Source organism: Salmo salar, chromosome ssa08, assembly GCF_905237065.1.
Source record: "Salmo salar chromosome ssa08, Ssal_v3.1, whole genome shotgun sequence".
Lineage (NCBI taxonomy): Eukaryota > Metazoa > Chordata > Actinopteri > Salmoniformes > Salmonidae > Salmo > Salmo salar.
Window position 1 is genome coordinate 15,036,212 of NC_059449.1, and position 26,545 is coordinate 15,062,756.

Consider the following 26,545-nt stretch of genomic DNA (forward strand, 5'->3'; position numbering starts at 1 on the left):
CACACTCATCCGAAAACATCACAGGTTTAATTTATTAACACTGGGCATGTGTCAGTCGTTACAAAGACCCATACTGGGTCTACAAAATGTAAAATCACCTTCAAAAAAAAAAAATCAGGGCCCACGGCCTATAAATAACAGACAAAATACCATACAAAGTCAGCTTTCAGCAAAGACAATATTGTACGAATGTGTGGAATAGGCGGCGGCGTAATACCCAGTGATCTCAGCACCACCTATTGAAATGTATTGACAACAATGACGGTATCAATTCAAACGCATTAAAACATGCACAAAGCTTTCAGTGTCTGAGTAGGTAGTACAACCATTGAGCATTAGGTAAACAATTTATTCCTTAGTTTTAAGTCTACTACGATATAAATTCCCTCTCTGGACACATATTTGATTCCTGAGCAAGAAGGACAAATACGAGAATGAGTAGGCAACGTTATTATGAATACATGCCAGACGGCACTTGTTGACTTTTTTAAATAAATTCAAACCTAGTTACCAGCTAGTTAATATTATTCACCAATCCTCATTTCCTGTGTAATTCCTTTCCATGTCCACTGAAAAGTACACAGCCAATCAACTACATAGAACTAGTGCTCTAATATTTTATTTCCCCTTTTTTAATATTTTAAGCATTGGAATGGTCATTATTTGAGGCAGAGCGTTGAATTCCAGTCTCCTGGTCTTATTTCTAAAAGCTACTAAAGTCACTAATTTATAGAATTAAAAAAAGGTGTGTAGATTGGGTCTAAACTAAGATCAAAGGGATAGCTAGCTCAAAATGTCCCTTATAGATTTGGAAGTACACTGTAGTGTAGAGGTTCTGGTGGTCCCAATTAGGTCCAAGCGAGACCCGTTCAGTCGGTCAGTTACTTTTTGGACTAATTGTCATGGTGAGGGCGACGGCGGGGTCCAGTAGTTGAATCTTGATATTGTCGTGGAACTTCTCCCTGTAGTGGTTGAACTCCATGATGCTCTCAGGCTCCTCCTCCACCCAGAACTTATCAAACTTGTACACCAGGTAACCTGAAGCAGGGAGGCCAAGACAGAGTTAGGGGTTTAGGTAACCTGAAGCAGGGAGTAGTCCCCTATGCTACTGACAAACAGAGTTGAGCGCAATGAGCATACACTTACAGAACAGCTGATGGAGGTGCTGCAGTTGGGGTCTCCCAGACACAGTGTTGTAGAAGTGGGGTTTGAGAGCACCACTCTTCAGTAAACTGTATGCCATCTCCGTCAGGTTGATACCCACTATGGCATAGGAGTACCTGAAACATGACACACACATGCTAATCATTAAAAGGCTATAAATATGTTGTCAAAGTAGGTTTACTTTGGGTGTGCTTGTTTTAGCTTGTTTGGTGCCCAGGTGGGCAGAGGTTTCACTTCAGGACTAATGGAAAAGTCTCAAATGTGGAAACTCCACCCACCCAGTACATTGGGCAAGCTAAAAAAAAACTATTGATAGATGAGTGAATATACTGAAATGTGCATCAGAACCATAGCTAACATATAAAGAACAGAGTTCAATAGGCAAGTCAACTCCTAAAATGAGGTAATTACGTAATCCTTACCCCAGTTTGGGATGGTTTGCGTGGGACAGCACTTGCCGAGCCTCTTCAGTGTATTTCTCACTAAAGAATCTGCAATAAACAAGATACCGAATTAAAAAAAGTTAAGAAATCTAGCTTAAACTTGAGATAAAAAATATACAACTTTTCAGAATACTGATGAGCAAGGTTAGATTGTTAAGGACTGGACAGTCATTCAGACAACACAACTTACACAAGGTTGGTTAGGCCCAACATGCCCATTCCTCGGAAGTCAGTCTTGGGGTCATCGCCTTGGAAACCAATGTCGCCCCACTGTTTGGTAACTCTGGACTCCAGTTTGACCTCGGGCATCAACAGGTCCCATAACTGTAGAGTCAGACAAGTCCATTCCTGTTAATACTTTACACTTACCTTTAAATAGAGATGATATTAAAACGTTTGAAACGGTCATGTTGAATCATCTCATCCAGAAACCTTCCATTGCTCCATGCTAGTCATTGACATAAAAAAAAAAATGAACGGCAGCAGTACCTTCAAAAGCATTTCCTCGTGTTGGACTTTATCCGAGTCAAAAGTCTCCTTCCTCAACTCTTCCACGGACGTGAATAAGTTCCTGTATCCTGTTATTTGTAAGAGACACAGCTTCAGATTCACCTTAAACCTAGGACCAAAGAGACACACACATTAGTCATCAATACATATCATAGAAAATAATATATAGAAAATATGAATAAAACGGTAAAAGGGTAACAAGACTGACGTGGGATCCCTCTGCGTTTTGACATTCTTTTCCCTCATGATAAGATCCAGATACTTCTCCAAGCCGTCCTCCTCCACGTTCACAGCAGCTCTTAACAGCTGGAGAGAGGGAAGGAGAGAGGAAGAGAGAGGAAGGACAGAGGAGAGAGATGGTGTGATTAGTCATCTCATCCATGGTAATAGCTCAGAGTTTGTGTTAGTATTTCTCCTACAGACTATGCTGTCATAACACGCACGATGATCACAGAGGTCAGATGATGGAACAACCAACTATGTATTACGTACTGCCTTAACTTTGTATGGGGGGAAATGCCATAGTACCAGAGTGATGCTGAGAATTGTTCCCTTTAAAATGTATGCCAAACAAAAACGAATAATTGCAAAGTTAAGCAAACCATACAACTATGCACCAAGACGACTTCCAACAGTGCAGATGCAGAGGTTTGGTAAGTGAATGACGACACCAACAGCACAAACCGTCATTTTATTACCAAACTTTGCATCTGCACTGTTCAACTAAATGTGTTTTTGTACAATATTCTGTGGAAATTGTTAAAAGTAGTCGTGTGCGTAGAGTTGTATGTTTTGTTTAACTATGCAATCATTGGTATTTGTTTTCCATTCATTTTAAAAGTGAAAAATCTGAGTCTCCGCATATCTCTGTTACCATGGAAATGCCCATGAACTGTTGATAAGAATGTGCTTAGCATAACAAGAATAACAACCATCGCGGTACTGATCAATGGATTTCTTAAGTGGGTTAAATGTAACAGTTGATTGTGGTTGTCTGTATGATAACTAGTCAACCATGCATTCCTGCTTCAGTAAAAATCAAGTGAAAGGAACGATTTCCAACATTTACCTTAGATTTGGAGTTCTTGAGTGAGTATTCTGAATGAAGAAAAATCAAATGACAGGTTAAAAACAGTTCAAAATGATAATGAATAGCACAACTGACAACTTGTTTTTCGTATGGGTTGGGTAGTACTCATTAGGTGTCGAATGGAGGAAAAACAGGGAGGACTATCTGGACTTGTCCAATTAGAGACGCCAATTATTGTTTTTCCGTAACAAAATGTTTTAAAACATGTTCTGTTGCCCTAATGAACACCATTTAGCTCTAGAATGTAACCTCACCTGCTTTCGTTGTCCTGGGCGCCCCAGGCTTGTAGCCGGCACAAATCCTTTGCAGCTCGCATTTCCCTGTCACCTGTCTGATGAACCACTTCAGCCAGTATCTAAGGAAGGACGTGTAGAAGTATCCCCAGATGCTGCCGAACATGGTCTACAACACAGACATGTCAGCAAGAGTTCCAAATACAACAAGGCAAGTGAATAACACCATAATCATAAGAGTCATCCAAGACATACTGGTAGGACAGCAATGGCGAGCCATGCATCTTCTTCGAGACATTGACAAATGAACACCCCAAAAAATTCCCGTGTACTCCAGACAAGCCTATCGATTTATCCTTTAGTTGAACGCCGTGCAATGGAATTAATGGCTGAAAAGAAAAAATCCAGCGATGGTAATGTCTTTGTAGTAGGAGTTAGTTATTGATACCTTCAAACTATCAGTCTTTAAAGTACTGCAGGACCTCCCCAAAAACAATCATTGGCTACTCTGTACAAAATCCCATATCCAATGGGAATGGACTCAATGGCATGTCATCGGATAGGCCTAGGTGGTCATGTCAGGTCAAGTCAATCACTGGAAAGTTACCTTAGCAGTAACTTTCCACGGTGTCCCCCTCCCAAATTATCTTAAATCTAACTGCAAGTATTTCACAATCATTGATTTGCTAGCAAGCCATCTGTTGAATGCTGTTCCAGGACAGTCATTTACTTGGCTAGGAGACCAGGCGTGACTCATTTTGCCAATTAGTGAGTAGTACAGCCTAGGAATCAGGTGCAGGCTGTAGCACTGCTGAACCAGGATTGCCAGTGAGTAGAGGTGAAATGAGAGAACCCGTTGCAACATGAACAGAAAGGCTCTATTGTAACTTGAGCTCCTACTTTAGCAGGTGTCTTTACACAAATGGCTTTGGCTTGGCAAAATAACTGCTTTTGTTAGCCGACTGACAGCTTGTCTTTTGTTTAGCAGCTAGTTAGCTGCTAACTAACAGCTAGCTAGTCAGCTCGTAGTAGATCGTCTCATTTCAGCCACTGTGCCTCCACCGTAAAGCTTCAACACAGTAGCTTCAGGTTTCTAAGTTAGTTGTTGGGGTACTAAAAAATGTACAGTAATTTCATTGACCGGTACAACACTAACTAGACTAGCTATAACAAACTGACTGTCCTGGAACAGCATTCAACGGATAGCTTGCTAGCAAATCAGTGATTGTGAAATACTTGCAGTTAGAGACTTAGATAACTAACCCCAGAAAGAAAGTCAACATGTTAATAAACACAGTTAGTTATACCTGGCTTTGAAGCGTTAGCTAGCTACCTAACGTTAGCTAGCTTAGCCACACAATCACAACAGGTTGTCAATATTTACCTCGAGTAATCAGGTGGATTATGTCAGCAATTACGCCTTGATTTGAGTGAAGATAGCAAGAAATAGACCTAGTGGTGAGCGTTATTTACTTTAGCAATGACAAATTCCTCAAATTAATCTGAAAGAGATGTGTCCACTGAAGTAGTAATGTTGACAAGTCTTTTGGCTAACCTCTTCTTTGATTAATAGAATCTCGACGCACAAGTGTACCACTTTACCTTTGGCGCCACCTGTTGGGTTGGGGTATGGTGAGTTGATGGAATCTTGGGGTGTATTCAATACGCAGATTCTGTTGCAAAACGTTTTGCAACAGAACAGAAACCGTGTATTCCAAACACTCTTCAACGTGACATACAAGTTGTTGGGTTCTTAAACGGAAGTTGTAGTTCCTTTTAATTGTATGGTTTCCACGTGTTGCCATTCCAATCTGAATAGTCTGCTAAGGGTTTGGCACAAGCTGCAATAAATGATCAATTCTGCTCTAAAGTGAACTGAAGTTTGTGGAATTCCTTCCAACTTCTTCTAGCCTCTTATTTTTATTTTTTTAAAGAGAGACACGACTGAACTAAAACTTCTATTTAAGAACAAAACGGAACTCAACAACATTTGGAGTAAACATTTTTACCTGCTAATTAATTGCACCCATCTGGTGTCCCAGGTCTAAATCAGTCCCCGATTAGCCGGGAACATTGAAAAAAAACAGTGGAACTGGCTTCGAGGTCCAGAGTTGAATTTGAGGGCACTAACCTATTATAATAGCTGCATTTCCTATACTTGCCACACGAAGGTGCGGATGTTGCATAGGATGTATGGTGAAAATACTTCCCTAAAGAAACCATGGTCACTGTTCATAGGGATTAAGTTTAACAGCTAGACAAACTCCTTGAATTAGTAGTGTGTTCATATTTGATTGAAGTATGGAATCAGACATGTCAATCTCCCATTTTTAAACACTAATGTTTTGGCAAAAAAAACATTGCATGTATGGATACTTTCCTTTATCCTATGATATAGCTTTATCAATCTAGGTATCTTCAACTATTTATCTATATATTTTAATCAATAATGTATCTATATATTATATATTTTTTATATATTTATCTATATCTATATGGTATCTATATATGTCAATAGATTCCGATAGCACATTTGACCACATCAATCAAATCAAACTTTATTTGTCGCATGCGCCGAATACAACAAGTGTAGACCTTACCGTGAAATGCTTACTGACAAACCCTTAACCAACAGTGCAGTTCAAGAAAAGTTAAGAAAATATTTACCAAATAGACTAAAGTAAAAAATAATAATAAAAAGTAACACAATAAGAATAACAATAACGAGGCTATATACAGGGGGTACCGGTACTGAGTCAGTGTGCGGGGCTACAGGTTAGTTGAGATAATTTGTACATGTAGGTGGGGGGTGAAGTGACTATGCATAGATAACAAACAATAAGTAGTAGCAGTGTACAAAAGGGGAGGGGGGGGGTGTCAATGTAAATAGTCCGGTGGCGATTTTATTGTTCAGCAGACTTATGGCTTGGGGGTAGAAGCTGTTGAGGAGCCTTTTGGTCCTAGACTTGGCGCTCCGGTACTGCTCACCGTGCGGTAGCAGAGAGAACAGTCTATAACTTGGGTGACTGGAGTTTCTGACAATTTCTTCGGCTTTCCTCTGACACTGCTTAGTATATAGGTCCTGGATGGCAGGAAGTTTGGCCCCAGTGATGTACTGGGCCGTACGCACTACCCTCTGTAGCGCCTTACGGTCAGATGCTGAGCAGTTACCATACCAGGCGGTGATGCAACCGGTCAGGATGCTTTTGATGGTGCAGCTGTAGAACCTTTTGACAATCTGGGGACCCATGACAAAATCTTTTCAGTCTCCTGAGGGGGAAAAGGTTTTGTCGTGCCCTCTTGGTATGTTTGGACCATGATAGTTCGTCTGTACAGCACTTTGTGACATCAGCTGATGTAAGAAGGGCTTTATAAATACATTTGATTGATTGATTAGTGATGTGGACACTAAGGAACTTAAAACTCTCGAACCGCTCCACTACAGCTCCATCGATGTTAAGGGGTGTGTTCGGCCCGCCTTTTCCTGTAGTCCACAATCAGCTCCTTTGTCTTGCTCACATTGAGGGAGAGGTTGTTGTCCTGGCACCACACTGCCAGTTCTCTGACCTCCTCCCTATAGGCCGTCTCATCGTTGTCGGGGATCAGGACTACCACTGTTGTGTCGTCAGCAAACTTAATGATGGTGTTGGAGTCGTGTTTGGCCACGCAGTCGTGGGTGAACAGGGAGTACAAGAGGGGACTAAGTACACACCCCTGAGGGGCCCCAGTGTTAAGGATCAGCGTGGCAGACGTGTTGTTGCCTACTCTTACCACCTTGCGGCGGCCCGTCAGGAAGTCCAGGATCCAGTTGCAGAGGGAGGTGTTTAGTCCCAGAGTCCTTAGCTTAGTGATGAGTTTCGTGGGCACTATGGTGTTGAACGCTGAGCTGTAGTCAATGAACAGCATTCTCACATAGGTGTTCCTTTTGTCCAGGTGGGAAAGGGTAGTGTGGAGTGCGATTGAGATTGCGTCACCTGTGGATCTGTTGGGGCAGTATGTGAATTGGAGTGGGTCTAGGGTGTCCGGGAGGATGCTGTTGATGTGACATATATGTTGTGGTGTGTTTAAATCGTAATTAAAAGGTCCAATGAAGCCATTTTTACCTCCAATATCAAATTAATTCTGGAAAACAATTAAGTATCTTACTGTGATTGTTTTCAATTTAAAATGTCTAAAAGAAAAAAATTGCTTCTTAGTGAAGAGCAATTTCTCAAGGAAAAATGTTGGTAGGACAGTCTGGGAGTGGTTTGTATGGGGAGGGGAAAACTTAAAACTAGCTGTTATTGGAACTCTCTTTCTTATTGGTCTATTAACTCATTTACCACATGGTGATGTCACAACAGAAGGCCAAAACTCCATCCCACCAAAACAGGCTGAAATTTCAGGCAAACTTTTTTAACAGCTTTTACACTCAAGGGGTATTATCCTTTTCATGGTATTATTATTGTGGAAATATATAGACATATACAGTGGGGGAAAAAAGTATTTAGTCAGCCACCAATTGTGCAAGTTCTCCCACTTAAAAAGATGAGAGAGGCCTGTAATTTTCATCATAGGTACACGTCAACTATGACAGACAAAATGAGAAAGAAAATCCAGAAAATCACATTGTAGGATTTTTAATGAATTTATTTGCAAATTATGGTGGAAAATAAGTATTTGGTCACCTACAAACAAGCAAGATTTCTGGCTCTCACAGACCTGTAATTTCTTCTTTAAGAGGCTCCTCTGTCCTCCACTCGTTACCTGTATTAATGGCACCTGTTTGAACTTGTTATCAGTATAAAAGACACCTGTCCACAACCTCAAACAGTCACACTCCAAACTTCACTATGGCCAAGACCAAAGAGCTGTCAAAGGACACCAGAAACCAAATTGTAGACCTGCACCAGGCTGGGAAGACTGAATCTGCAATAGGTAAGCAGCTTGGTTTGAAGAAATCAACTGTGGGAGCAATTATTAGGAAATGGAAGACATACAAGACCACTGATAATCTCCCTCGATCTGGGGCTCCACGCAAGATCTCACCCCGTGGGGTCAAAATGATCACAAGAACGGTGAGCAAAAATCCCAGAACCACACGGGGGGACCTAGTGAATGACCTGCAGAGAGCTGGGACCAAAGTAACAAAGCCTACCATCAGTAACACACTACGCCGCCAGGGACTCTAATCCTGCAGTGCCAGACGTGTCCCCCAGTTTAAGCCAGTACATGTCCAGGCCCGTCTGAAGTTTGCTAGAGAGCATTTGGATGATCCAGAAGAGGATTGGGAGAATGTCATATGGTCAGATGAAACCAAAATAGAACGTTTTGGTAAAAACTCAACTCGTCGTGTTTGAAGGACAAAGAATGCTGAGTTGCATCCAAAGAACACCATACCTACTGTGAAGCATGGGGGTGGAAACATCATGCTTTGGGGCTGTTTTTCTGCGAAGGGCCCAGGATGACTGATCCTTGTAAAGGAAAGAATAAATGGGGTCATGTATCGTGAGATTTTGAGTGAAAACCTCCTTCCAACAGCAAGGGCATTGAAGATGAAACGTGGCTGGGTCTTTCAGCATGACAATGATCCCAAACACACCACCCGGGCAACGAAGGAGTGGCTTCGTAAGAAGCATTTCAATGTCCTGGAGTGGCCTAGCCAGTCTCCAGATCTCAACCCCATAGAAAATCTTTGGAGGGAGTTGAAAGTCCGTGTTGCCCAGCGACAGCCCCAAAACATCACTGCTCTAGAGGAGATCTGCATGTAGGAATGGGCCAAAAAAACAGCAACAGTGTGTGAAACCCTTGTGAAGACTTACAGAAAACGTTTGACCTGTGTCATTGCCAACAAAGGGTATATAACAAAGTATTGAGAAACTTTTGTTATTGACCAAATACTTATTTTCCACCATAATTTGCTAATAAATTCATAAAAAATCCTACAATGTGATTTTCTGGATTTTTTTCTCAGTTTGTCTGTCATAGTTGAAGTGTACCTATTATGAAAATTACAGGCCTTTCTCATCTTTTTAAGTGGGAGAACTTGCACAATTGGTGGCTGACTAAATACTTTTTTGCCCCACTGTATATACAGTACCAGTCAAAAGTTTGGACACACCTACTCATTCAAGAGTTTTTCTTTCTTTTTACTATTTTATACATTGTAGAATAATAGTGAAGACATCAAAACTATGAAATAACACATGGACTCATGTAGTAACCAAAAAAGTGTTAAACAAATCAAAATATATGTTATACTTGAGATTCTTCAAAGTTGCCACCCTTTGCCTTGATGACAGCTTTGCACACTCTTGGCATTTTCTCAACCAGCTTCATGAGGTAGTCACCTGGAAAGCATTTCAATTAATAGGTGTGCCTTCTTAAAAGTGAATTTGTGGAATTTCTTTCCTTCTTAATGCATTTGAGCCAATCAGTTGTGTTGTGACAAGGTAGCGATGGTATACAGAAGATAGCCCTATTTGGTAAAACACCAAGTCCATATTATGGCAAGAACAGCTCAAATAAGCAAAGAGAAATGACAGTCCATCATTACTTTAAGACATGAAGGTCAGTAAATATGGACAATTTCAAGAAATTTTAAAGTTTCTTCAAGTGAAGTTGCAAAAACCATCAAGCGCTATGATGAAACTGGCTCTCGTGAGGACCGCCACAGGAAAGGAAGACCCAGAGTTACCTCTGCTGCAGAGGATCAGTTCATTAGAATTAATGGCACCTCAGATTGCAGCCCAAATAAATACTTCACGGAGTTCAAGTAACAGACACATCTCAATATCAACTGTTCAGAGGAGACTGTGTGAATCAGGTCTTCATGGTCGAATTGCTGCAAGGAAACCACTACTAAAGTCACCAATAAGAAGAAGAGACTTGCTTGGGCCAAGAAACATGAGCAATGGACATTAGACCGGTGGAAATCTGTCCTTTGGTCTGATAAGTCCAAATTTGAGATTTTTGGTTCCAACCGTCGTGTCTTTATGAGACGCGGAGTAGGTGAACGGTTGATCTCCGCAGGTGTTTTTCCCACCAAGAAGCATGGAGGAGGAGGTGTGATGGTGTGGGGGTGCTTTGCTGGTGACACTGTCTGTGATTTATTTTGAATTCCAGGCACACTTAACCAGCATGGCTACCACAGCATTCTGCAGCGATATGCCATCCCATCTGGTTTGGCTTAGTGGTACTATCATTTGTTTTTCAACAGGACAATGACCCAACACACTTCCAGGCTGTGTACGGGCTATTTGATCAAGAAGAAGAGTGATGGAGTGCTGCATCAGATGACCTGGCCTCCACAATCCCCCGACCTCAACCAAATTGAGATGGTTTGGGATGAGTTGGACCGCAGAGTGAAGGAAAAGCAGCTAACAAGTGCTCAGCATTTGTGGGAAGTCCTTCAAGACTGCTGGAAAATAATTCCTCATGAAGCTTGCCAAAAGTGTGCAAATCTGTCATCAAGGCAAAGGGTGGCTACTTTTTAAGAATTTGTTTTACACTTTTTTGTTACTACATGATTCCATATGTGTTATTTCATAGTTTTGATATCTTCACTATTATTCTACAATGTAGAATATAGTAAAAAATTAAGAAAAATTCTGCAATGAGTAGGTGTGTCCAAACCTTTGACCGGTACTGTATATAAGACTACACTCGGCCTTTAAGGTTTGTATCACAGGCCTCGGTGGCTGCTGTCTCATCTAATCATCTTCCCTGGGCTTCTTAGGGACAGAGGTCAACCCTACACAATTACTGAGTCCAATAGGAAAGGTGAGCTATTCTGTGTGTGTGTGTATGATCAGAGACAACACACTGAAATACAGTAGGATGACTTTTACCAACCATGTCTTTATGTTATAATCCCTTCAGACGGTTGGTTACAATGCTACACTCACTATGTGCCTCACATTGACCCGGTACTGTCGTGTGTGTGTGTGTGTGTGTGTGTGTGTGTGTGTGTGTGTGTGTGTGTGTGTGTGTGTGTGAGACGGACCAAGGCGCAGCCGGCGTATCATTCCACATCTTTATTATATAGTGAAACTTAGCCAAACAAACTATAAACAAACCGTGACGACAGAGGTGCAACATGCACTAACTCAAAATAATCTCAAATATGATCCCTAATTAGAGACAACGATGACCAGCTGCCTCTAATTGGAATCATACAAAAAACCCAACATAGAAAAAATAAACTAGAACACAACATAGAAAAAATAAACGAGATAAACCCCCCAGTCACGCCCTGACCTACTCTACCATAGAAAATCTGAACACTCAATGGTCAGGACGTGACAGGTACCCCCTGTATATAGCCTCGTTATTGTTACTTTAAATGTTTTACTTTGGTTTATTAGTCAATATTTTCTTAACTCTATTTCTTGAACTGCATTGTTGGTTAAGGGCTTGTAAGTAAGCATTTCACAGGTAAGGTCTACACCTGTTGTATTCAGCGCATGTGACTAATACAATTTGATTTGAAATTGTAAGTATTCCAACTATTTAGTTTATTGACAGAAATAGAGAAAACATTGACATTCAACACTACAATACTATACCAGTAATTCCTACCATGATTTGCAAAATGTGTCATAATACAATCATAACACAGTGTTGGTGCTATCTGGTATTCTTGGGATGTCCCTACCCAAACCATAACCTTAACCATCACCTGGGTTCGCCCAGGGAGCCATACAAGCTAGAACCACCACTGAGTACAGGGCATAATTATGGTGCTTTTCCCCTTCAGTGCAAGTGCATGCATAGTCACATCCATATCCAGTGATGGAAATGGATAGTGTATAGCCACTGCCTCAACACAACACTACAGACAGTGTTGCAGAGACACTGTCTGTGGCCTATAGATTGTTGTTCCCATTCAGCAAGCAATGCCGTATGTAGTCTACAGGGATAATATATATAATGCCCAATGGTCCAAATGCTTAACACCATTTCTTTTTATATGGAACATAGATGATACCAGAGCAGGAAATAACTAGCCTATCATATGTAATTAAATGCTGCTTTCTCTATGTTTGATGTCTGATGTCCCTGCAATTCTGTGTCCTCCTGTCTTTCATCCCATTCTGTGTCCTCCTCTCTTTCATACCATTTTTTCTCCCATTCTTTTTCTCTTTTACAGTCATTGAGCATCCCGAAAACAATGCAGTGTGGACATCCCCTGGGACAGCACGATCTCGCAGAAAGAGAGAGGTGACACCACGATTTGTTAGCTCCAATGACAATGTAGCCTATTGCTCGGTGAAGCGTAGCAGCAAGTTTGATATGATAACTGTCTGTATAGGAGGAGGACCCAGCCGAACAAGCGTGAGTCATAGCGCACAGCCACATCTTCGCTAGACCCTCGGAAGAAAATCGATATTACATGCTTGACCCAATTATCATTTAGGCTACCTCCTCTGATCAGACCTGTATCCTGAACCGCTCCGATCGAAGGCGCGGCTTTGTGTCACCGAGACCTGCTTGAAATTCTTTCATTGATATTCAGCCGGGTGCTTCAGCCGCACCGTGGAAACAAACAGTGGCTAAATAGCGCAGTAATCAACCCCCGAATATGATGTGATACCGGGACTACACCGCACCAGGTAAGCTGTCTCCTCTTTGTCTGAATAAAGTGTCGTTAAGATAATAAGTGTCCAGATAATGAATTCCTCCGCAAGGTCAAATATGACTGTAAAGCCGCAGCGGGGTCCGGAAATTCCTATGTGTTGATGTGTTGGTTATTAGGAGTGGGGTTCGGATGTGCATCGTCAATTGACATGGTTATGATGTTGTTTCTCTCACCTGACTGTATCTTTTCATCGCATTCATCCGCACAGCCCTTTGTTTTGTCTTGGCTACGATATTGTTGTATTTTCTATATCAATTCACTTGTAGGCTACATCATGAGATAATTGTCTGGGGTTGAAACTGTAATTGCAGTGGGGATATATTTTTTTCGAGAGAGGAGACCCTAATATGACGAATGCATAGACACGTTCACAGCTACATACGGATTGGGTAGCCTATAGGCCTACTACATGTGTAGTAGAAGTGAAACGTGAAATAGATGAGAAAGAAGGATATTCTCTACTGTGTGATGCTTCTAAAGGAATTCATGTCATAATGGTAAAGTTGATGTATGTCTAGGCTACATTATCTCCATCGCTAAGTCCATGCATTCTAGTCACCGGTCACTGACTGTATAAAATTGTATTTTAAATATATGGTATCTCCAGGGAAACACACAGACCTACGAATTACTATTTCAGGAGGAGATATGATTTGACCATTCAATTGTCAGGGTCCATTCCCCCAACTCACCTATTGTATCATGTGATTCGTTGTGATATGTATGTAATATGTCAGTCAACTCAAGAGGGGGGAAACCTCAGTAGTCCTAGATATATTTGATCCTACTGTACTGTACGATAAGCTTTTTGAAAATGGTTTTCAAAATATTTCATATATCTATTTTGCAAATGTAGAATGTGCAATTATTTTGTGATAAAGGTCCAATGCAGTTTTTATTTAATTATCAAATCATTTCTGGGTAACAATTGAAGTACCTCACTGTGATTGTTTTCAATTGTAATTGTAAAAAATAAACAAAATATTGCTTCTTAGCAAAGATACATTTCTAAAGCAATAATTTGCAGACTGTCTGGGAGTGGTCTGAGTTGGAAGGGGAAAATGGTAATCTAGCTATTATTGGCAGAGAGGTTTGGAACTCTCTTTCAGTTTCTTATTAACTAATTTACCCATGGTGATGTCACCAGGCAGGCAGAAATTTCAGGCAGACTTTTCAAACAGCTCTTACACTAAAAGGGCATTATCATAATTTTCACAATTTCACAGTATTATTCCAACCTCATAGTGTGGAAATATATATAAAACACAGGAACGTCACTTTTCTTTACTGCATTGGGCTTTTAAAGCAGTATTTCTCCTGTTTTATCAGTAATGTCTATGTCCTGTTTGGACCGCTATATTGTATTGATTAGCAATAATATACACTATATACAAAAGTATGTGGACACCCATTCAAATTATTGGATTTGCCTATTTCAGCCTCAGCTGTTGCTGACAGGTGTATACATACAGCTATGTGTAACCGATGTGAAATGGCTAGTTAGTTAGCGGTGGTGCGCGCTAATAGCATTTCAATCACTCGCACTGAGACTTGAAGTAGGGTTTCCCCTTGCGTTGCAAGGGCCGCGGCTTTTGTGGCGCGATGGGTAACGATGCTTCGTGGGGTGTCAGTTGTTGATGTGTGCAAGGGTCCCTGGTTCGAGCCCAGGTTGGGGCGAAGAGAGGGACGGAACCTACACTGCAATCTGCAATCTACATACACAAACATTGGCAATAGAATGGCCTTACTCAAGAGCTCAGTGACTTTCAACAAGGCACCGTCATAGGATGCCACCTTTCCAACAAATTTCTGCCCTGCTAGAGCTGCCCCAGTCAACTGAAAGTGCAGTTACTGTGAAGTGGAAACGTCTAGGAGCAACAATGGCTCAGCCGCAAAGTGATAGGCCACACAAGCTCACAGAACGGGACCGCTGATGTGCGAAGTGCATAAAAATTGTCTGTCCTCGGTTGCAACACTCACTACAGAATTCCAAACGGCCTCTGGAAGCAACGTCAGCACAAGGATTGTTAGTCGGGAGCTTCATGAAATGGGTTTCCATGGCCGAGATGCCGCACACAAGCTTAAGATCACCATGCGCATTGGCTGGAGTGGTGTAAAGCTCACCGCCATTGGACTCTGGAGCAGTGGAAACGTGTTCTCTGGAGTGATGAATCACACTTCACCATCTCGGTTTGGTGGATGCCAGGAGAACGCTACCTGCCCCAATGCATAGCGCCAACTGTAAAGTTTGGTGGATAAGGAATAATGGTCTGGGGCTGTTTTTCATGGTTTGGGCTAGGCCCCTTAGTTCCAGTGAAGGTAAATCTTAACACTACAGCATACAATGGTATTCCAGACGATTCTGTGCTTCCAACTTTGTGGCAACAGTTTGGGGAAGGCCCTTTCCTGTTTCACGACAATACCCCCATGCACAAAGCGAGGTACATACAGAAATGGTTTGTCGAGATCAGTGTGGAATAACTTGACTGGCCTGCACAGAGCCCTGACCTCAACCCCATCGAACAACTTTGGGATGAATTGGAGCCAGGCCTAATCGCCAAACATCAGTGCTCGACCTCACTTATGCTCTTGTGGCTAAATGGAAGCAAGACCCCGCAGCAATGTTCCAACATCTAGTGGAAATCCTTCCTAGAAGAGTGGAGGCTGTTATAGCAGCAAAGGGGGGGGGGGTGGCAATTCCATATTAATACCCATGATTTTGGAATGAGATGTTTGACGAGCAGGTGTCCACCTACTTTTGGTCATGTAGTGTACCTCGCTGGATCTTATTTACCACCTTGTTGATTCATCTGCTTGGTTTATTCCAGTGAATTCCCACTGAAGTAAGAAACAAGACAAATCTAATTACAAAGTCGTATTTATATGCTCCCGTGTCTCAAATGAACAGCTTGGGGGCCTCTCGCTCATCTTCGATATTAGCATGGGGTGATGGAACTCCTGATGGGAGACCCCACAGCTACCCTACATGAGGCAGAGGACACACTGACCCCTTCCTGTAGGAAACAGTCACCTCCTGCTTCAAGTAACCAAGGCCCTTATTCATAAAGTTCCGGAACTCCAATTTGAGCAGCAGCAGCTGAAAAATGAGCTCCTACAAATATTGAAATTTACATGGTTTTTAGAGTGAAGTACATCGGAAAAAAGCAAAAGAAAACTGCAAGACTGAATAGGAGAAAAAACAAGCAACAAACAAAGAAGATAGGCTTTTGAAAAATAACTATTTTTCATAAAATTGTAGTTATCTTAGCTAGCTGAATTGTTTACCAGTTGCTAAGCAGTTGCTAGGGACTCTTTTGGAAGAAGCTAGCTAGCTAACGAAGAACAACAAAGAATATCTAGTTAACAGAAGAAAAGAAAGAGAAAATCAGGACAGAAGAAAAAGGATATCAAAGTGAAACAGTTCTCTAAAGACACAGGAGACAATAATACAAGAAACAACACTTCTGTAGCTTGTCAACTATGTGTCTGTCTATCCCTGTTCTCTCCTCTCTGCACAGGCCATACAAACGCTTCACACCGCGTGGCCGCTGCCACTCCAACCTGGTGGTCCCAGCGCGCACGACCCACGTGGAGTTCCAGGTCTCCGGCAGCCTCTGGAACTGCCGGTCTGCAGCCAACAAGGCTGAGTTCATCTCAGCCTATGCTACCCTCCAGTCCCTAGACTTCCTTGCGCTGACGGAAACATGGATTACCACAGATAACACTGCTACTCCTACTGCTCTCTCTTCGTCTGCCCACGTGTTCTCGCATACCCCTAGAGCATCGAGCCAGCGGGGTGGTGGCACTGGAATCCTCATCTCTCCCAAGTGGACATTCTCTCTTTCTCCCCTGACCCATCTGTCTATCTCCTCATTTGAATTCCATGCTGTCACAGTTACCAGCCCTTTCAAGCTTAACATCCTTATCATTTATCGCCCTCCAGGTTCCCTTGGAGAGTTCATCAATGAGCTTGACGCCTTGATAAGTTCCTTTCCTGAGGATGGCTCACCTCTCACAGTTCTGGGTGACTTTAACCTCCCCACGTCTACCTTTGACTCATTCCTCTCTGCCTCCTTCTTTCCACTCCTCTCCTCTTTTGACCTCACCCTCTCACCTTCCCCCCCTACTCACAAGGCAGGCAATACGCTTGACCTCATCTTTACTAGATGCTGTTCTTCCACTAATCTCATTGCAACTCCCCTCCAAATCTCCGACCACTACCTTGTATCCTTTTCCCTCTTGCTCTCATCCAACACTTCTCACTCTGCCCCTACTCGGATGGTATTGCGCCGTCCCAACCTTCGCTCTCTCTCTCCCGCTACTCTCTCCTCTTCCATCCTATCATCTCTTCCCTCTGCTCAAACCTTCTCCAACCTATCTCCTGATTCTGCCTCCTCAACCCTCCTCTCCTCCCTTTCTGCATCCTTTGATTTTCTCTGTCCCCTATCCTCCAGGCCGGCTCGGTCCTCCCCTCCTGCTCCGTGGCTCGACGACTCACTACGAGCTCACAGAACAGGGCTCCGGGCAGCCGAGCGGAAATGGAGGAAAACTCGCCTCCCCTGCGGACCTGGCATCCTTTCACTCACTCCTCTCTACATTCTCCTCTTCTGTCTCTGCTGCTAAAGCCACTTTCTACCACTCTAAATTCCAAGCATCTGCCTCTAACCCTAGGGAAGCTCTTTGCTACCTTCTCCTCCCTCCTGAATCCTCCTCCCCCTCCCCCCCTCCTCCCTCTCTGCGGATGACTTCGTCAACCATTTTGAAAAGAAGGTTGACGATATCCGATACTCGTTTGCTTAGTCAAACGACACCGCTGGTCCTGCTCACACTGCCCTACCCTGTGCTTTGACCTCTTTCTCCCCTCTTTCTCCAGATGAAATCTCGCGTCTTGTGATGGCCGGCCGCCCAACAACCTGCCCACTTGACCCTATCCCCTCCTCTCTTCTCCAGACCATTTCCGGAGACCTTCTCCCCTTCCTCACCTCGCTCATCAACTCATCCTTGACCGCTGGCTACGTCCCTTCCGTCTTCAAGAGAGCGAGAGTTGCACCCCTTCTGAAAAAACCTACACTCGATCCCTCCGATGTCAACAACTACAGACCAGTATCCCTTCTTTCTTTTCTCTCCAAAACTCTTGAACGTGCCGTCCTTGGCCAGCTCTCCTGCTATCTCTCTCAGAATGACCTTCTTGATCCTAATCAGTCAGGTTTCAAGACTGGGCATTCAACTGAGACTGCTCTTCTCTGTGTCACGGAGGCTCTCCGCACTGCTAAAGCTAACTCTCTCTCCTCTGCTCTCATACTTCTAGACCTATCTGCTGCCTTTGATACTGTGAACCATCAGATCCTCCTCTCCACCCTCTCCGAGTTGGGCATCTCCGGCGCGGCCCACGCTTGGATTGCGTCCTACCTGACAGGTCGCTCCTACCAGGTGGCGTGGCGAGAATCTGTCTCCGCACCATGCGCTCTCACCACTGGTGTCCCCCAGGGCTCTGTTCTAGGCCCTCTCCTATTCTCGCTATACACCAAGTCACTTGGCTCTGTCATATCCTCACATGGTCTCTCCTATCATTGCTATGCAGACGACACACAATTAATCTTCTCCTTTCCCCCCTTCTGATAACCAGGCGGCGAATCGCATCTCTGCATGTCTGTCAGACATATCAATGTGGATGACGGATCACCAGCTCAAGCTGAACCTCGGCAAGACGGAGCTGCTCTTCCTCCCGGGGAAGGACTGCCCGTTCCATGATCTCGCCATCACGGTTGACAACTCCCTTGTGTCCTCCTCCCAGAGTGCTAAGAACCTTGGCGTGATCCTGGACAACACCCTGTCGTTCTCCACTAACATCAAGGCGGTGACCCGATCCTGTAGGTTCATGCTCTACAACATTCGCAGAGTACGACCCTGCCTCACACAGGAAGCGGCGCAGGTCCTAATCCAGGCACTTGTCATCTCCCGTCTGGATTACTGCAACTCGCTGTTGGCTGGGCTCCCTGCCTGTGCCATTAAACCCCTACAACTCATCCAGAACGCCGCAGCCCGTCTGGTGTTCAACCTTCCCAAGTTCTCTCACGTCACCCCGCTCCTCCGCTCTCTCCACTGGCTTCCAGTTGAAGCTCGCATCCGCTACAAGACCATGGTGATTGCCTACGGAGCTGTGAAGGGAACGGCACCTCCATACCTTCAGGCTCTGATCAGGCCCTACACCCAAACAAGGGCACTGCGTTCATCCACCACTGGCCTGCTGGCCCCCCTACCTCTGAGGAAGCACAGTTCCCGCTCAGCCCAGTCAAAACTGTTCGCTGCTCTGGCACCCCAATGGTGGAACAAGCTCCCTCACGACGCCAGGACAGCGGAGTCAATCACCACCTTCCGGAGACACCTGAAACCCCACCTCTTTAAGGAATACCTAGGATAGGATAAAGTAATCCTTCTAACCCCCCCCTTAAAATATTTAGATGCACTATTGTAAAGTGGTTGTTCCACTGGATATCATAAGGTGAATGCACCATTTTGTAAGTCGCTCTGGATAAGAGCGTCTGCTAAATGACTTAAATGTAATGTAAATGTAAATAAAGAGTAAGCGTGAGAGTAAAAATGCTGATCTAGGATCAGTTTAGTCTTTTAGATCATAATGAATAAGATTACATGGACAGAGGGGACCTGATCCTAGATCAGCACTCCTATTCTGAGGGGCGTTATGAATCAATACGGGCCCTGAATAAAGGAGTGACTAGTCTATCCCTCTGCCTCTCCCCTCAAAATGTACTCTGACAGAGTAACTTAAACCCACAGTTCTATTATATGGAATATTGATCCTAAACTGATCCTAGGTCAGCATTCTTCCTCTCACACTTACTCTTTATGAATACGGGCCTATTCATTGTTTTGTGCAGAAAATAAGGTTCTGGCTATTTGGATATGCCCAAAAAGAAGACTAACCTTTCCTTGGCTGAGAACAAACTTAATGATGAAGATGATTAATAGTGAGGCCCAAAAACAACACCCTAGGACACAAACTTCCAGAACAACAGATGCTTGAAGTCAGCATCTAATTTTGATTGAGATAAACTACATAGGAAACACATCATTTTATAGGATGTGAACGTCCTGGGATGACAGTTCAAGGAGTCACACACAGTGTGTCTGTGTGAGTGCTGAGTTGCTCTGCTTCCTTTTCTTCATTTCGCCCCTGTACACCTGGTTCAATTATTGCGGGAGAGTTGATTGCTGAAAGCGCGGTCGGCCATTGAAGAACAATTTCATAGGGAACCATCATTTCACTTCACACCTCCAAGGGGTTGGATGTGATCTCGTCCGACAGCCAGAGCCACTTGTCAAGGCAGCCAGAGAGTGGTGCCGTAGTAATAGGTCACTTTCTTATAGTGTGAATATACTGTACACATTTGCCAACTGTGTGGCATGGAAAATCCAATCTGACAAATCACAACTCAAGCACTCAGAACTATACAAGCCATCCTATTTTCCTTCAGTACTAAAAATACCATGGCAAAGCCATTTAGTTCGTACCTTTCAGAAATCGGATTTCTTTTTGAGTGGGCCGCTGCTCACTCATTCTTTCTATTTGTCTCTGTCTGGAGTCTGCAGCTGCAGGCTTAGACACTGCTTGAGATTTATTTTCGGATGGGTGTGTGCGTTTGGCCTACATATAAGCCAATACACTGTGATGTATTTGAGCCTACAATTCCAAATGGAATATTTAGTAGCCTGGCTAGGACATTGAGTAACTAGAAGTGTCTGCTTTAGAAGGATAAGGATAACCCGTCGAGACATTTACTTTGTTATTAATGGCAATAGACCTGCTTTTTAATTGCCATAACCTGTAGAATGACGAGGAGGAAAATAAGATCACAGAGTCAAAAAATGAACAGACTCTATGATGAATGAAGCCTATTGGAAAAATCCAATGGGCTAATTGAAGTGCATTTGAAATCTCCCCAAAATGGTTCAATGTCTTGTTTATGTCCACAATAAACAGCTCTGTTGCTGTAGCTTCAGGGGAGATGTTGCAACAGATGAGACCAACAAACACACAGAGGTCTGTGTTTGAGGCCAGCAGATGGCTCATTTCAGACCTTTTTAAAAGGACTTATGTCATACAGATATAGGATCGTAATTTCACCACTCGTTTGTTGCTGAGAAAATGTATGAAAACTGAAATGAAAACTCCTACAAAACTGTCCATTTATTATAATGAATTCACATTTCCTGTTGCTGCAGGATTATATTCCTACTGTAGGAAACTGCCTCAAATGAAGATCCTACATCTGTAGGCTGCAGTGTCTGAGAGCTCTTTATTTAACCTTTATTTTACCAGGTCAGTTAACTGAGAACACATTCTCATTTACAGCAACGGCCTGTGAAAGAGTTACAGGGGAGAGGAGGGGGATGAATGAGACCATTGTAAACTGGGGATGATTAGGTGGCCATGATGGTATGAGGGACAGCTTGGGAATTTAGCCAGGACACCGGGGTTAACACCCCTACTCTTACAATAAGTGCCATGGGATCTTTAGTGACCACAGAGTAAGGACACCCATTTAACGTCCCATCTGAAAGACGGCACCCTACACAGGGCAATGTCCCCAATCACTGCCCTGGGGCATTGGATATATATTTTTTGTAATGGTAAAGTCAAACGTGGAACTAAGGCTACAATATTGATTTCACTTGTTGCGATTGCAAAGTCAATGCCTCTGTCCCCACTTAAGGATAATTCAATAGATTTCCTCCTGGGTTAAGAGGAATTATTTAATTCACTCAAGCTTGTTGAAGTGTGTGGTAAGTGTTTGTGATTGCTGTAGTCTTTCAAATTCCATCAGTTTTTGAGCAAAAATCATTTGTGGCATAGTTCATCTTAGTTTTGGCATTGCTTTATCTTCTCTGCTCCAAAGGGACTCGGAGTGCTCATGGTCCATCATTCATGGTCCATCATTTCAAATCAGTTTGCAGTCATCAGAGACACATTAAAATCAAATGTACTTACTGGAATGAAGAGGAAAGGCCAACGATCTCTGAGCAGCAAAACAGTTTAGGTCAATTTTGAAGCAGCATTGTCTTGGGCTTATTGTTAGTCATTTGGAGTTATTGCTATTATCTGTTGCTTTGTTTACAGATTCAGTTAATTCATTCAGTTCTGATGAGGTAGTTGGCACACAGTCTTTATTGTGATGGATACTAGGAGTCAGAAATACGCGAAGGTGTCAACTCCCATTGTTTTAATGTATTGCCTCATTGGTCACTTCTCCATCAGATGTCTGGTCTCGAGGATGAAAGTCTAGTTTGAAAAATATCCATAAATGTTTTTTGGAGTGCTCTACACTGTTAGTTTTCTAATTTCAAGTTGAAATGTCTTTCTGTTTTACTTTTTTTTTTTATAAAGTCTCACGTCTTTTTTGGTGTTTCGATATCACCTTTGAGGTCAGGATGTAAAATGCAAGAGTGAGAAAGACATTACCAACATCATCATTCTCTACTATATTAGAGGATATTATACTATATAAGGCGTATAGTATAATATCATTATCTACATGGAATGATCTAATGTATTGTTCATACTTCTTCTCTGAAACTAAAACTATTCTATTTTCCTACTTTATAGGGAATTACACAAATAGACAGGGATAGGATTGTGGACACCTGGTTCGACTTTGGATCCCTACAGTAGAAGTGACTAAGAGGACTGTTTCAATACAGGATGGGAACCAACCCAAAAAGGACAGTGACAGTCCAAATGGTCCCTCAGCTGGCTGGAGTGGAAGCTCTGGGAAACCAGGAGTCTAACGCCAACTGGGCTAAAGAACCTAACCTGAACCTCACCCAGGGTTGCCCTGCCCCCACCGCTACCCCTGCCCCTGTCCCTACAGAACACACACAGGATAACCTGTGTCTGACAACCCCCAACACAACCTCCAGGATCCAATCAACTGGCCATGGACAACCGGTTGGCGGCGGGGTGGGGTCCAACACCAACACACCTTTCTCGACCAATGGCGACGGAGGGAAATCGCCATCGGAGCATGTGATTGGAATAGAGCAGCAGATGGCATTGACATGCCGAGGAGGTGTGAGTGTAACCGAGGCGACGGCAGAGGGCCGTAGGGACGGCAACGCCAACTTGACAGCGTTAACCCCCACAGCCGCCGCCGAGGAGAAGGAGAAGCATATCTGTAAGGCCAGCCTGTCGTCCGCCGTTAAATCATCAAAGGTTGACGTGCATACGAATTACTGCAGAGAGAAAGAGCCTGGTGGAGCAGGGGCGGGGGAGGGGTGTGCAGCCAAGCCATCGCCAGAGCCCACAGCAGTACAGAGTGCTACAGTCAGAGTTTCTGCAGTAGCTACAGAGGAGTCACTACTAGCAGGGGACAACAAAAACGCAACCACACCAAATCAACATCCCCCTCAGGCCTGTGATCCAAAGCATACCTCGGCCTCTGAAGTGCTGACGTCTCTGACGACTCCCAAACAAGGTAAGGCAGAGGGAGCTGCAGTGACTACAAACAAGGTTGCTCCGCCTCCTTACAAATCAAAAGAGGCTGATAATAGTACGACAACACAGAGTCTCTCACCTTTACCTAGCCCCGCCACCGCCACCAACCCTACTCCATCAGAACGTCCTCTACAGGCCTCTAAAGAAAATACGCCCAAGACAATCTGTCAGAACCCTCCTTCCCAAACGGAATATAATAAAACGGCAGCTACATTGCAGCCGGAACAGACCAAGGAGACTGCAGTAGCTCCTGTCAATGCTGCCATCACCAACACCACGCCTCCATCACCAGACAGCAAGGAAAACGTAGGGCTTAGGAATAAGGCCTCAAGTCCGGCACCCCCCGAGAAGAAGGATTTAAAACCTACTCCAGTAGCAAAGACGGAGATCTGCTTAAATAAACACCTGCAGGCGGCATCGTCAGAGTCTTCATCACAGAAGGATCCTCCCTCGTCACCCAACGAGAACCAACAGAACCAACAGCCTGAGGCCCAACAGAGCCAGAACCAACAGCCTGAGGCCCAACAGAGCCAGAACCAACAGCCTGAAGCCCAACAGGGCCAGAACCAGCAGCCTGCCCACCATGCAGCACAGGTGGCAGACGAAGCCGTCCAGACTGCCTCGGTCTCGGAGGAGATGCAACAGAAAGCCCACTGCAAACTATACCGGGAGGCCTCCACCATGACCCGCACCCCCATCGCCACCCCCACCGCCACCCCCACCCATAGCAAGCAGGGCCAAGACGTGGAGGTCCAAGCAGTGGCTAACGTGTGCAGCCGGGCAGTCTCCACCAGCCCCAGCCTGTTTCCTCTGCCCCCGCCCTACAGGTCCACGGACAGAGGTGCTGCCCTGAGGGAGGAAGCAGCAGCTGAGAGCCTGTCTGTGGTCTACCAGGTGCCCCTCCACCAGATTCACATGGGCAGCAGTCCATCCTGCCCCCCGCCACCTAACTACACCGCAGGTCTCAGGTCCGGGTCAGAGCGATTGACCCTGGAGGCGGGGTCATGCTCCAGTCAGAGTGCCGGGGTGGTGCTCCATGCAGAGGAGGCGGTGGCGGCCCTCCATGCAGAGGTCGCCAGGCTGGGGGCCAAGCCTAAAGATCTGGCAGTCGGGGGGGCAGCAGCGCTATGCAACATCCAGCAGAGAGGAGCACTCCCGCCTCTGCAGCCCATCTACCAGATCAACATCGAGCCGTGCGGCGGCCAAAACGAGCCGGTAGCTAAAGCGAATCATCACCAGCATCGAGACGAGAAGGCAGTGGCAGACTCCCAATCCAAGCCCAATGCAGCAGAGAAACCAACTGTGTCTAATGAAGCGCAGACCGTGCCAACGCAGCCTGCCAAGCCTGCCTCTGCTAAAGCTCCGTCCCCCTTGTCGCCAACTGCCGTAAGCAAGACCAAATCCTCCGACAATAAGGCTGCTCCTCCTCCTTCGCAGTCAACTTCTTTCGTTACCAAGCCCAGCCAGGCCTCAACGACAACCTCCAAAAAAGCAGAGGACACTAAACCCAAGACGGCAGTGAAAGCGGCGAAGGAGAGCATCGTTAAGGGGGTTGGGGGCGTTAAGGCTTTGTTGGGCAAGAAGAAGCAGGAGCAGCTGGAGCCGGAGAGGAAGGACAAGGCGGAAGAAGACGAGGAGGGGAAACAGAAAGGTGAGAAGAGCGTGCATGATGTGCTGTGGGACGAGCAGGGGATGACCTGGGAGGTGTACGGAGCATCCGTTGACCCCGAGTCCCTTGGCTTTGCCATCCAGAGCCACCTGCAGTGTAAGATCAAAGAACAAGAGAAGAAGGTCGTGACCCAGTCATCTCTCAGGAAGTCCATCTCAGTGCCGCCGGTGGTGCCCGACTCGCCCGCCACCGTTGCCGTGGACGACGCCAACAGCAGGAAAAACAAGAGGAGGCAGCAGAACGTTTTCAGGTCCATGCTGAAAAATGTCAGACGGCCCAAGTGCTGCGCGCACCCTCCCCCTACCGCCGTGCTGGAGTGAGAAGGAGAAGCAGCGGCTGTATGCAGCCCACACCATCAGCTGAGTCCCCTATAAAGCGGGCTGGTTCACCCCTTGTTATGGTTCCTCCAAATGCCAAGCAAAGTGTGGATATTGGGATCTCTCCCTAACCCTACTGGTCAGATGTGGTATACAATGTTACCTTAGATGATTATCAACGGAAGAGGGCGAAACAAAAAGCTAAAATAGGTTCTTGTTATGGACAACTTATTTTTTAGATGAGAGAGATTCTAACAGTATTTAATGAAAAATGGCAATAATAATATCTTAGTGAAACGCATGTGTGTTAGTACTTATGGCAGTCATAACTCATTTTACCACTATGAAGTCCTGGTGTATACAGTACATGGCTCTGATCTTTGGGCGTACATACATATTACTGTCAGTATCATACCTTTTACAGATGTGCAACTAAATATCACTACTTCTCAGTGCAGTGGGTGCATTTTGGTATATATACAGTACGATAACGTTCCGGGTGTATTGAACAACCTCTATTTATAAGATGAATATATTCTTTTTTTGTTTTTTGTTGCAGATTTTATTTTGAATGGGTAACTACTTATTTTGTCTTGATAAAGAAGAAGAAGAAAACCTCTGCTGTGCTCATTTCCATATGTCTTATATACAATATAACACTGGGCCTGTGTGCATTTAGGTGCTCTATATTTAGTCTCTGTTCTCTTCGTTTTGGATTAAAAAAAACCTCAAGGTCGAAAAGTGATCTACAGCCGAGCAGTTCTTTCTGAATTCATTGACAGGTGTTTGAAGAGAGCGTTAGAGGCATGCATCCCCACAGTGTGAGTTCCTCAGTTACAATGTGTTATCAGACGTTGCTTGAGGATGGGTAAAGGGTCTGTTTGAAGCAATATTGCAGCTGATAGCTGATCTACGGGGACCGGAAATGATTGCGAGCGTGAGTAGTGTCTAGTACTAGAGACATTGCCAATCCGAGGAGCTCTGAGG

The 26,545-nt window shown here is 44.3% G+C and overlaps 2 protein-coding genes across 3 annotated transcripts; one reads left to right on the plus strand and one right to left on the minus strand.

Moving 5' to 3' along the window:
- Positions 1 to 8: 8 nt before the first annotated feature.
- On the minus strand, positions 9 to 5,053 carry LOC106610238 (ELMO domain-containing protein 2). Of its 2 annotated transcripts, none has more exons than XM_014209460.2 (9): positions 4,825 to 5,053; positions 3,462 to 3,609; positions 3,187 to 3,215; positions 2,326 to 2,423; positions 2,097 to 2,226; positions 1,798 to 1,931; positions 1,587 to 1,655; positions 1,147 to 1,280; positions 9 to 1,038 (listed from the first exon to the last, which is right to left on the minus strand). In XM_014209460.2, the coding sequence occupies exons 2-9, from the start codon at positions 3,604 to 3,606 to the stop codon at positions 878 to 880; spliced, it is 900 nt and encodes a 299-aa protein (XP_014064935.2). In that variant the 5' UTR covers positions 3,607 to 3,609; positions 4,825 to 5,053; the 3' UTR covers positions 9 to 877. The 2 variants fall into 2 exon arrangements, with proteins under 2 accessions (XP_014064935.2, XP_045578764.1); XM_045722808.1 differs by having other exon boundaries at positions 4,914 to 5,013.
- On the plus strand, positions 4,193 to 26,294 carry LOC123744193 (G protein-regulated inducer of neurite outgrowth 3). The gene is made up of 3 exons (XM_045722807.1): positions 4,193 to 4,268; positions 12,571 to 13,033; positions 22,685 to 26,294. Exon 3 carries the CDS (start codon positions 22,781 to 22,783, stop codon positions 25,559 to 25,561), a length of 2,781 nt encoding a protein of 926 aa, XP_045578763.1. The 5' UTR covers positions 4,193 to 4,268; positions 12,571 to 13,033; positions 22,685 to 22,780; the 3' UTR covers positions 25,562 to 26,294.
- Positions 26,295 to 26,545: the final 251 nt, after the last annotated feature.

What these genes read in the sequence shown, in the direction of transcription:
- LOC106610238 (XM_014209460.2), bottom strand. Translation starts at nt 3,606, where the DNA reads ATGTTCGGCAGCATCTGGGGATACTTCTACACGTCCTTCCTTAGATAC. An exon ending in TCAAGAACTCCAAATCTAAG is followed by an intron (nt 2,424 to 3,186) that starts GTAAATGTTGGA and finishes CCCTCTCTCCAG; the next exon opens with CTGTTAAGAGCTGCTGTGAA. An exon ending in GCAAACCATCCCAAACTGGG is followed by an intron (nt 1,281 to 1,586) that starts GTAAGGATTACG and finishes GTCATGTTTCAG; the next exon opens with GTACTCCTATGCCATAGTGG.
- LOC123744193 (XM_045722807.1), top strand. Translation starts at nt 22,781, where the DNA reads ATGGGAACCAACCCAAAAAGGACAGTGACAGTCCAAATGGTCCCTCAG.